This window comes from Portunus trituberculatus, chromosome 14 (assembly GCF_017591435.1).
Source record: "Portunus trituberculatus isolate SZX2019 chromosome 14, ASM1759143v1, whole genome shotgun sequence".
Taxonomy (NCBI): Eukaryota; Metazoa; Arthropoda; class Malacostraca; order Decapoda; family Portunidae; genus Portunus; species Portunus trituberculatus.
In genome coordinates, this window is record NC_059268.1 from 7,340,080 (window position 1) to 7,352,839 (window position 12,760).

General features: G+C 38.6%; 1 protein-coding gene across 2 annotated transcripts; it reads left to right on the forward strand.

Moving 5' to 3' along the window:
* The first annotated feature begins 4,307 nt into the window (after window positions 1–4,307).
* LOC123503373 (protein slowmo-like) lies at window positions 4,308–12,615 on the forward strand. 2 transcript variants are annotated; one of them, XM_045253075.1, is made up of 6 exons: window positions 4,325–4,464; window positions 6,736–6,783; window positions 8,789–8,954; window positions 9,412–9,498; window positions 9,755–9,928; window positions 10,788–12,615. In XM_045253075.1, the coding sequence occupies exons 3-6, from the start codon at window positions 8,886–8,888 to the stop codon at window positions 11,079–11,081; spliced, it is 624 nt and encodes a 207-aa protein (XP_045109010.1). In that variant the 5' UTR covers window positions 4,325–4,464; window positions 6,736–6,783; window positions 8,789–8,885; the 3' UTR covers window positions 11,082–12,615. The 2 variants fall into 2 exon arrangements, with proteins under 2 accessions (XP_045109009.1, XP_045109010.1); XM_045253074.1 differs by lacking the exon at window positions 6,736–6,783 and having other exon boundaries at window positions 4,308–4,464.
* Window positions 12,616–12,760: the final 145 nt, after the last annotated feature.

Here is a 12,760-nt window from a genome sequence, read left to right on the forward strand (position 1 = left end):
TGTGCCAGGAATCTGACTCATGGTACTGCCAGGGGAAGGGATAATGACAGCACAAGATTGTTTAATGGTGTGCAGGACCCTTGTCTGAATGAAGTTAGATTCAGTGGTCATTCGTCGTACACTCTAGTCTACACTGCAGTAGGATGAAAGTTATTTGCAATAACTTTAACATGTTCCACACTCCAAAGAGTAAACCAGGGCAAACCCTACTGAAAGTATCTCAGATTCTCAGATGAGTTTTAAGCTTCAGCATGGAGAGTGATATGGCTTTCCCTGACTCATTTCACAAGTAATGGGCATTTCTAAAATGGGGTAATGTGGGATTGATTTTTTTTTTTTTTTTTTTTTTTCTTACCATGGCAGTGATATACCATACAAAATAAAAAGTTTCTTTTGGTGGTAGTAGTAGTTGTAGTATAGGTATGTAGCAGTAACAGAAATACATTTACTAGCAGTAGTAGTAGTGGTAGTAATAGTAGTAATGATCAATGATAGTAAATGTAGCGGGGGCGTGGCAATAGCTATGGTAAAAAGAAAGTAATAATAATGATACCATGATGAGCATAAGAGCATACTTCAATTGTAAAAAAAACTCTATATGTGCAATATCTTAATAATAATGCTAATAACTACCAATAGTAACTCCGTTTCGAAGTGAAAGTTTGCTATTCACAGTCTCTTCACAAGTTGCTTGATTTATAACATTCAAGGTCACAACCAGGCAGGCAGTTGGCAGCCGCCGCCTTATTATGTAACTGGCAGTGGAGCAGAACACGCGCCCGGGGCACTAGCCTATGCTATGCCCAGGAAAGGGCTCCCAAATTAGACATAGTAAATGGTAGTAGTAATGAGAGTCTCTCTCTCTCTCTCTCTCTCGGGATACGTAACACTTCATCTCAGTCTTCGCTTACCAATTTTTTCTTATCTTTATAATTCGTTATATAAACAGTGGGTATATTCACAATCATGAATAGCAACAGGTCGCGATCTCATGCACTTTCATGAACACTCAGAGGAGCGAGCAAGCGCGATATGCAACCATATCCATCTAACCACACGGTCTTTCATTGATATACCATGTAGGTACCGTTTGTTATTTTAGATCATTAAGCATTCCCTTGTCTTACCATCCTAAATTTGTATTAGGTAGCATTACCACATACTAGATCTAAATCAAATGCGTGTTGTCTGCTAGTACTAGGATAAGATAATAGAGGAATTGTTACGTAACGCTTGGCGGGGGAGGAAGGTGCACTTGCCGGCCTTCACCTTCTGCGTCCACGTGATGTTCAAGTATAAGGTGTGGCTGACGTCACCTCTCCCTCACGAGACTCGGATATGGCAGCAACCAGTTTCAAGGTTCAGAGGATGTCGGACGGACCACTCGAGTTCGTGTGTAAGATCGAGCCCTACTTTTAAAATAAGCAAGGTTCACAGCAGTACTGGGAAAGAGAATATTTTCTTTACCTTAGTTCACACGGTGCTAACGTATACTGCTATTCGGGAGACACGTTTATATTCAGTCAGCTTTACTGCATACACTACACTCAGTATAGGAACTGTCAAGTAAACGTACATGTCTAAAGCTGTCGGCTTCTTAAATTGCAGCTTTCCTTACTCTTCTATTTGTGTGTGTGTGTGTGTGTGTGTGTGTGTGAGTTCGTATGTTCAAGTAAGTTATAGATAGAGGTGTTTGTCGTTTGAATGCTTATGGCAAATGATCTTAATACATCTTGGAAACAATCTCTCTCTCTCTCTCTCTCTCTCTCTCTCTCTCTCTCTCTCATACATAAGAACTATAATATAGTCTATATCAATGTGAGGTATCACGTTAACACTAAGAGGGTTGGAATATACTGGCAGACCAACTGATTACGTGAACTAACCTTATGGTGGACACCGTACAATTCTAGTATTATACTTCTGAGAAAGCTAAGATAGTAAAGAGAAAGACACCAAAATTAGCTAAAGATATATATATATATATATATATATATATATATATATATATATATATATATATATATATATATATATATATATGTGTGTGTGTGTGTGTGTGTGTGGGGCTATGCACAGTATGCGTGAAAGTTTAACAGTAACGAAACAAAGTTTATGTACCTCTATACAAATTGTATTGAAAACGGTTGTGGTAAAGATATTAATTGATTGAACAAGGAGTGACCAGTTAAGATTATAAAAGGTTATTATAGGATATGCATGGAAAAATCATGTCGTTCTGCTACCGTGCACTAAGTGAGGTGTAAACAGGGAGCTATATAAGCCATTCACGAGAGTGTATAGTGAGGTGTGTGTGCAGAAGGCCCTTCATTATGAATCCAGCGCGCTGCATTGCACGGCTAACCTTTGTCTGTCCTCGCGTCTTCACTATGTAACTGCTGCCACACTGTTTTTACTTCCGCGTTATGCTACATGGCTCGATATTTGCTAACTCCTCTTGTAAGGAAAATAAACGCTAGTGAAGGAAGTACATAAAAACTAAGACACTAAAAAAAAAAGACTTATGAATAGAATATATTGGAAGAATTTGATAGGGGAAAAGTGGATTTGCTATAATCGCTAGTGAAAAGAAGACCTTTGGACATATGATTGCGTATTTTGTCTACCTAAGAGTCTATTCATTACCAAACAGCAGACTGACAGACCTCCCCGATGGGATATCGCAACGAAGAACGGTTGCGCAATAATCGATAAATATATGCTGCTCAAGGGCTATATTCTTAATGTTATCTTGTAGAAAATGTTAGAAATAGCCACCTTCTATATCTCAGCTGTTTGTTTGATTTTTTGGGGGAGAAACAGTACAAGTGTCCTTTTTTCCATCTCTCTCTCTCTCTCTCTCTCTCTCTCTCTCTCTCTCTCTCTCTCATTTTTAGTGTGTGATCCCTTGCATAAGCAGCTCCAAACAGTTAGAATAGTCATTATTTTATTAAATAGCTACATAGCCACTACTGATAATGCGTACATTTATTCTCATCAACATCACTATACCACCATGCACCACCTCCACTACCACAATCACTGAGACACTGAGTGCACGGAGGGTTGTCCACTATGTCCAGTATTTCACTGCAGGACAAAGATTTCTCGTACACACATATAGTCAGCTCCCCTTCTGTTCCAGCCACCTACAATAATAAGCAAAATCTACTTAATTTCTCCATTCCTTAAGTTTTCTCTCGGCCTCGCGGAGTCGCTGCTCAATGATTCCTTTGCAATATTCCCAGCCAGGTTTTTATTTCATTACAATACTCTAATAATTCTTATCGTCACTTGACAGAGATACTATACTCGCTCTTATTGTAAAAAAAAAAAAAAAGGTTAGTTTTGAGAATCAGAGTTGAATGTGTTCTTGGTAGTAATTAAGAACAGAAAGCAAGTTACAGGTAAGTCTCTCTCTCTCTCTCTCTCTCTCTCTCTCTCTCTCTCTCTCTCTCTCTCTCTCTCTCTCTCTTCTCCTCCTCCTCCTCCTCCTCCTCCTCCTCCTCCTCCTCCTCCTCCTCCTCCTCCCTCTCCGTGACGTCACTGTGACGCAAGAGTCATAAGTTGTCAGGGAAAATTTTCCATATGTCACAGTTAGAAGACCGACGGAAACTACAGTTTGTTCTATATGTAATTATTTTTAGATGCTTGATTTCAACTTTCAGACGTTGTAACTCATCACCTAAAGGTACAAATAAAAAAAGTGGCCATCCAAATAAAATTAAGTGGAAATGTGCTGCTTGAAAACTTCCAAGTAAGAAGAGGAAGAAGGAAATACTGCCACATTCTAGCTGTATCTTTATCTTTAAATGTTATTTTTGCTAATGTAAAGAACATACACTGCACACCAGTCAATAGTAACATTGATCTACCCTAACACATTGCATGGTTGTTCTATGATCATCAATCACGCGATATTTTATTTGTCAAGGGAATCTTAGGAGTAATGAAAGGATAATGCAGAAAGTGATAACAAAAAGAATAATCATATACATCATCAAAGTATTATCAGTATAAATAAACAACAAAGTAACTTTAGATTATCTACTCGTTAGCTATTAGTAGTCATATATTACTGATCATCTAAGTAAAAAGAAAAGAAAATGTAATGAATGTGCATACAATAGGTACCGTACAAGCAAACAGGCAAGAAGTAGGGTTGTTGAATGAGATTAGATAATAAGGAATGCGTAAAAAATGAAAGATACACCGAAATACGATAGATAAAGCCAAAAATAGATGATAAATAATGATAAATGAGTTATATGAAGAATCTAGCAACTTTTGGCTGAGATTGCGTCAACACCTCACCGGCTGCGAGTCAGTCAGCTGCTGAGCGTCGCCGGGGGGAGAGGCATTATCGAGACCTCTTTCACTACCATCATTTCGCTGCCTGACTCACCTACACGACTCACATAATTCATCCAACATGAAGATTTGGACATCGGAACACATATTCAGGTGAGTTAGCATAGAAATAGACCCTAGACCTTCAAACCGACTGTATCACCACCTCAGCTGACCGGAGACTGGAGAAGGCAAATGACAAGCAATGCTGAGGAGTAGGTGAGGAAGAATGAGAAGTGTGGGGAGTAACTGTTGTAGTGGTGTGTAGTTAATGTGAAGGACGGAGGGGTAGTAGGGAGGGTAGGGTGGGTGGATAGTGTCTGGCGACTCAAGGTTACATCATCACTGACGCACGTGAACCTCAGTATTCTTGGCCTTGCTGTACTCCCTTGGCTTTCATTAACTTGGCACACACACTCGTACACTTGCACACACACGACAAAGAATGTTAAGAGGGATAAAGAACATAGTGAGAGATCGCATTTGTGAAAGTATACTGAGGTAGAGAAACTTCCAGAAAGGTTTTGTTTTCTACAGCACTATACAATGCGTGAGCCACCGCCTAAATGTGTACTCAGCACTGTATATACATAACACATACATTTGATTTCATAATTCCCTTTTTTATGGAGGAACTATGGCGTGTGAGTGCATTTGTTATTTTCATGTTTGCCTGGCTCGTGTTCAGCCTCATAGATATTGAAATAATGGGTTTTGTAATACTAAAAACATACAGCTATAAGGAAAACAAGTAGTAGGAATAACAGCAAGTAGGAGACGATAAAAAGGAAACCCATGACCATTAGGGGTATGCTAAGAGTATTGTTTGAGGTTTCAAGGCGAGGTCGTTTGAAGGCTGCTGCGGTAGGTGTGGGGTCACGGCTATGTCCTTCCCGCGGGGCTTGGATACCTTACTTCCTGACCCAGATTTCTTCGTGATGTAGGCAATGATCACTGCACCTGGGATCAGTTTGGTGTCCATCATATTTCTACCTTCACTAAGGAAGCAACTATGGAGTTTGTTTATGTGTCCTTTTAACATTTGTAGCCTTAGTTAAGCCCTTATAATGTGAGTGATGAGTAAAGTAATGTAAGACTTGGCGTGACAGGTATGTGTGTCACTTCAGTGACTGACCTATCTATAGTGAGGACACCTGTCCCTTGCCACTGGTTATCTGGGTATTTAGGTTGCACAGATATAATACCATGTGTTACACAAGCCATTTCTCATTAGTCTCTCAATATAATTTTTTTTCTTATAGAAGCCATTTGTTTTTAGGGGATGAAGTGTCTTATGTCCAATTTTATGGTTTGATGAAAAATTGTAGTACCCTTTTTATTTGCATATATTAGTCTTATTCATCCTGTGGCAGCTAGTCAGACTGCTGCATAATTCCTGACAGTCTCTCTGTAGTACAGACAAGAGGTCCACTATGAATTATTTCTAAGTTTTCTTCAGCTATAAAAAGACCGGGAAATCTATAGAACAGCAACTCCTTACATATTCTTTTCTATTAACCCCCTTCCCCCCAACAAGCTTGGGGGCACATGGGGAATCGGGGGTTTTGGTGGGGGAGTCAAGAGGTTAGATATGGCGATCCAAAAAAATCTAAGGACAAAAATCTAACCTAACTGGGGGGGGGCTGTGCCCCCTGGACCTCCCCTACAACACTAACCTAACCCTAACATAAACCTAAACTAACGTAACCTAACCTAGCCGGGGGGGCTGCGCCCCCACGGACACCACCCCCCCCTGCAGCACTAACCTAACCCTAACATAAACCTAGCCTAGCCTAGCTGGGGGGGGCTGCGCCCCCTGGAAGCCCCCTGCAACACTAACCTAACCCTAACATAAACCTAACTTACTGTATCCTTGCTTTGGGGCAGCTTCTTTCCCCCCCACACCGGTTCTCTTATAGCTTCACACAATATGCCCTGCCTCTACCAATACCCCTCCTCACAATACCTTAACGAAAGGATGAAGATCCTGGCTGGTTCTCTTCTCGACTGTACACTGACTTGCATCGCAGGAGCGATGATTTCCCAGTAATCAAATTCGCAACCTTTACAACTAATATCACTGGTGACCATGGCTCAACTGCGCACACAGATCTCTGTGCACCTGTCTGCCCAGCTGTGCCCCGCCTACGAATACATATAGCAAATTCCCATTGGCGCAGCTTGTGGTGTTAAGAGGTGGTGGTACGTCATTGGACAAAAGAACTATAGACACAATAAGAATCCTATTCAGCAGTTACCCACAAACCCAGGATGTGAACAAACAGACAGTCACTTCCTGTTACCCACAAACCCCAGATATATACAATAGACAATAGCAATGTTTACTATTTGGACTTAGACTCCGAGTGACGTCTCTAATTTCAGTGAGGCAATGTGACATAACCGTGTGTGACCCCCAAACAAGACCGCAAGGTATGTGTTCTCCATTAACTACTCATCATTTTGTGTTATTATTGCACGGATTAGAGAGGAGGTCCTGTTTTAAAGATTTACGAAAAGACCTTTACTAATTTTTTTTATTTGTATATTTTTCATCTTATCTAGGGTTGCCATATATGAACTATCAAAATTCCGGACATCTTCACTAACACCTGATTATGGTCCTGATATGATACTGGAAAACATGTAAATTAATTAAAAGAAACTCAACTTACTTACCTTTGCATATGGCTGATAATCATGTGACTGTAAGTCATTAATGCCTTTATGTGCCAGTGAGACAAATGTTCCTGGTTTACACACCAAACACTCAGCTTCCCACTCATCCCTGCCTTTTTTGAAGCACGGGAGTTTGTTCTGCATTTCTGCAGTGAATTTACACTTTCGTTTGGGCATCCTGACAAGAACAAGTAATAGTTGTAATGACAAGATCACAAGGCCGCAAACTAATCCAAGCTGACCCCTATCAGAGCTGGTGAAAGACTGGGGCGCAACGTGAGGCAGCATTGGGAAGGCTGCAAGCACCGACTTCATACAGGACCCATACACGTCAGAGTCTTGGCCAAAACCAAACAAAAGCAGCTGCCACTCAGTGAACCCCTCCCTCTCTCTCCCATCATTTCAACCCAAGGAAATTTGATAAATGTGATTTTTTAATGGTTACTGATGGAAGGTGAAATTCCGGACATTTGAGGGATTTTCAAAAATCCCCCTGGATGCAGATTTCGTTATCTGAATTCCGGACATGTCCGGGAAAATCCAGCACCGTAATCTTAACTGACCCTAATTCTCTTAAGCCATGTCTAAACATTTTAGTCTTGACATTATTAGTCTGATCCATTCAGCTCCTATCTGTTGGTGATTAGCTTGTAAGCTGTCTTTCCTCATTCCCATGCTTTACTGGTATGCAATATTACACTTACTCCTGAGATAAGGAAGCTCATACCATCAAAGTGGGTCAAGGGGTAATACCTAGCTGCCATTAACAGAGGGTCAAGGAGGTGAAGCTTGGCTGGATCTTTAGTAAATTTCTCATTTGCAGTGTGGTAAATTATTTGTGAATAGATTGACTATGAAGTGAAATCAGAAGGGAACTTGTTGGATATCATATTACCAAGTTATGCCTTGTAATGTACTAATTTTTTGCCCTTGGTGTTTTTTTGAAAATTAGATTGAGGTACTGGTGGTCCTTATTGCTCATGATGATAATGATTATGAATGTTTATTAGTTTATTAAAAAAAAAAAAAAAAAAAAAAATATATATATATATATATATATATATATATATATATATATATATATATATATATATATATATATATATATATATAACCTTTATATGTTTCTTTCACTGATTATGGTGGGAATAATACTAGGCCTGATAACTGATAGTATTAAACATTCACTTAAAAAAAAACTTGATATTGATAAGGTTACCAGTCTTTGTTGACAACAAAAAACTTACTTTCAAGGCTAGCTGTTGGGTAACACCATCTACTAAGTGCACCTAAAACAATAAAACATGAAACATGAAAAAAAACAATGTCAATGCACTTGCTGCTGCTTCACGCTGCAGTCACTTTGCCAGGATGGAAAAAGCTCTTTACCTACATATGTAAAGATGCTATAATGTTGTGATTTAATTAATAATAAAACTATTAAGGCATAAGTGAATCACATTTTATTAAATTGATTTTTCTGATTTTAGTTAATTTGTAAATCAGGATCAGTTGCAGATTTTTTGTTATTATTACAGTAAATGCAATTTTTTTTTTTTTCAGATACTTACAGTTTATGAGAGTTTTATTTCCAAAGATGTAGTATGTATTTCATTTGTATATAAAGATTATGGTTAAAATTATTTTGTTTGCATTATTTTTGGAAAATGTAGATTGTACATTCTTTAATTTCAGTTCACATGTAATGAATTGTTGATTTGATATTAACAATTTTTTTTTTTTTGTATCCCTGCCACAGCCACCCCTGGGAAACAGTAACTCAGGCTGTGTGGCGCAAGTACCCCAACCCCCACAACCCGGCGGTGGTGGGGACAGATGTGATAGAGCGCCATGTGATGAACGGTGTGCTGCACACTCACCGTCTCATCAGCTCCAGATGGGGCCTGCCAAACTGGGCACAAACTGTGAGTTATTCACACTTCTATCCCTACTATCTGTCATTTGTCATTTGTTTTGGTAACCTTGAAATACTAAATCTTTTATATGATTTCTCTGATAATGTTTAGGGTTGTGTTGTTATCTTGTAATGAAGTCTTCTATTTTCTTTGTTCTAGTGTTTGTACTTTATTTTCTAGTAATTTTCCTCTCATGTTAGACTTTTAACTCTGGGATAATCTTGGCTAGACTCTCTCTTTCTCTGTTTTTATGGAGAAATTTCATAATTGAGTATGATATAGTGTTTTTTCATACTTGTGTATTGTATTATAGTAGCTACCTGTTTTTTTATTTTTTTATTAATGTATTCTTTTTGATTATTGGACAAGAAGGATGTAATGCTTCACTGTTTGAGAAGAGAATTGTCTCTACTCATCTCTGCCATCCACTTTCCTTTTTTTTGATCTGTAATCACTTGTGCCACAGATTCTGGGTGCTGACCGAGTTTGCTATGGGTACGAACACTCCGAGGTGAACCCAGAGGAGAGAACCATGACCATGCGCACTAGAAATGTGAGTATTCCATCCATCTTGAATACTATACCTACATGACCAAACATCACATCTTTGTATTGCAGCATTGCCCATTGTCATTATTTTTGTTTTGCTTTTGTGTATGTATTTTTTACTTTTTTGGATTCTGCTTCTTCTCTATCAGCCTACTTTCTAGGAATTTAAATATTTCACCAATAAGTCCAAAGTTATTTATATAAAGTAATTCCTATGTATGTATATTTGAAATCTATTTCTTTTCCTTTCTGATGAGCAGCTGACCTTTGCAAGTACAGTGAGCATGGACGAGCGGCTAGTTTACTCTCCAGACCCCAACAATAGTGAAAACACTGTACTGCGGCAGGAAACCATCATCACTGTCAAGGGTGTCCCTCTTACTTCCTACATGGAGAACTACCTCCTCAATAGCATCTCCAACAATTCCTTCAAGGTAGGTGGTGGTGTGGTGATGTTTGTAAGTCATGCTTGTTAGGAACACGTTAGATTTAACATTTACAATTTTAATCTGTGTATGTGGTGATGGAAAATTTATGAGGATTACCATTTACAAATGATGTGCGTCTTATGTCTTTGTAAATCGAACATGCTCACATTGGATTCAACATGTAGATTTTTCTCATAATTTTTTGATGCTTCAGTGCTGTCTGGATGCTTCTCCAATTTGATATTATTGTTGTAATCAAAGTTGTCATTATTTTACAGTAAAAAAAATATTATTTCCTCATTTCTTTTACTCAGAAAGTAGGTTTTCATATTACAATCTTTAATTTGACAATCAGAATAAGAAAGAATATTTGTTGACCGGATTTATGTTACTTGTTGTATATATTAGTATTCTTTTGTTATTTTTTTTTATCTTTTCTTCTAACATGCATGTGCTTGGTGCTCCATGTCTACATGTTGGCAGTTGTTATGGATGAGGATGATTAGTGAAAATAGGTATATTACATACAGATACTGCTATGTGTAGTCCTGATGGCTTCCTGCTGATTACTGTATTTTACATGGGAAAAGAAACGTTTCTGACTTTATTCTCAGTTTAGAACAAAATATGTATTAGAGTTATTTGTCTCTTTAATTGAGAAACACTCCTTTGTCTTTGCTCTGGCAATATATAAATCATCTTCATGGTTAGCAAATTTGTATTAAACTATTAGTATTCTATTATGTAAATTAGATCTTGTATGCAAAAGCTTGTCCTGTAGACCACTGGATCACTGTGTACTGGCTGTAGAACATCTGCAGAACTTGGGAATGGTTACAGTGGGTATCACTTTGTGGTTTTGCAGGGTCGTGATGCAATGGAGTTTGTCATCTCAAAGATCAATCGTGAGGTAGAAGATCTGGTGTCCACTTACAAGCGCAGCACTTCTGAGATCTTGGACCACACCAAGCGCTCCCTGGGAGAGATCACCGAATCAGCCCTTCGCTCTGTTGATGACATTTCCCTGGCTGCTAAGAAATCTGTTGATGGCCTTTCTGATGCTGCCAAGAAGTCCATTGATGATATTTCTTGTGTGGCAAAGAAGGGCATAGATACTTTCACTCAACCAGCTCCTGCAGGATCCATGCCCAGGATATGATAGCAAACAATATCTAGGATCTACTATGACAGCTGTAGTGTTACTAGCTCAGACACCAATGTACAAAACAGGAGGAACAGTAGAAGAGAAAGTCTCGACAAGAAGATAAAGGAGAGAAGAGCAAGAAATTCCTATGACACATGAGAGGTCTGTTAAATACCTCTGTTTCAAGTATTTTTATGTTGAAATTGACACAAATTGTGGCTGAAAGCCTCCTTTTCCTCTTCAGTGTGTGCTGTTATTCTTATCATCCCATTACTGCATTCCTGGAGTGTATTTTCAGCTACAGTTTGTTGGATAAGTAAAGAACCAGAAATTGATTGTGTAAAGGAAACATATTCTGGAATTTCTCTGTGAAAGAAAAGGAGTGTACAGTTTGACAAACACAGAAAAGTAGCATTTCCATTACATTTCATTCACTCACTTTTGAGGTTCACTGCATCAGATATGAGTCTGTGCAGTGAGTGTGGAATAATACAAATGTTCTTCATGTTGAAGATATGTGAATCTGCTCATAGATATGCTGTATTCTCAGTTCTTCATCTTGGACCAGTGTGGGAAGCTACTATACCACTATGTCTAACAGATCTGTGAATGTAGAAGAGAAAGGTCAGGGATCCTGTATTATGGCTCATGTATTAATGGTGCCCGGTGAGGCTAGTGTGGGAAGCTTGTCCCCGTGTGGAGGATAGCAGAGGATTACTGAACAGGCAGCTAGCTTGCTGTTTGCTCTGGGTACTTTGCATTATGGTGTTTTCATCCACTAATGATCACTATCTGAAAATATGAAGATCTATTGGAGATAGATTGCATTTGCAGATAGAATAGATAATCAGCTATGCATTGATGATCAGATATACCAGAGAATATTGCTCATAGGTATTGATATGTATACACATATATTCTAAAAATGTTGATTAGTTTTTTATCAGGATGTCAGTACCAGTTCAGTATAGGCTGATGTAGAGGGATGTTACATTGGTAGTGATGCTTTAGACCACTGGTTCCCAGACTTTTCCTGAGCAAGTACTGCTTGGAGGTCCTGTACAGTCCCAATGTACCACCTGGTTCCTGAAAAACTCAATTCCAACAAATATCAATTTATTCACAATTAGAACACAAATGAGCTAACAATGAGGAACACAACTCCATTGAATGAAACGGCTGCATCTGTTTCTCTCCACCAGCTGACCGATGCCAGATTATCTTGTGTAAGGCAGTGATAATTTTTTGTAAGAAATTAATTTATTGGTTCAACTGAAATTCACATATGATCCCAAAAGTGGCCATGTACCACCTAGAAGGCCTTCACAGGATGGAAACCACTGCTTTAGACCTTTGTTATCCACTGTACTACATGGGAGGTAGCTGTTGATCTTAAATACAGTGCTTTGCTGTGTGAAAAATGAGTGTCCAAAGGAGTGTGAAGCCTTGCCTTGAAATGACCATACTGGTGGAGTATTCAATTCATCACTTGTTCCTTTTTGTTTTCTTTTTGTAATTATTGCTTCTATTTAAATTTCCTACCTCATTATATCTTGTGTTTGATACACCCATATTCACCACAGGTAGAACTGTGTCCTAACAGTATCAGGAGGATGGTAGAAGAGATATCTATTTTATTGCAAACCAGAGTAAAGTTTTGCTAATTATTTGATAATTGTGGCTCCTTGAGAATC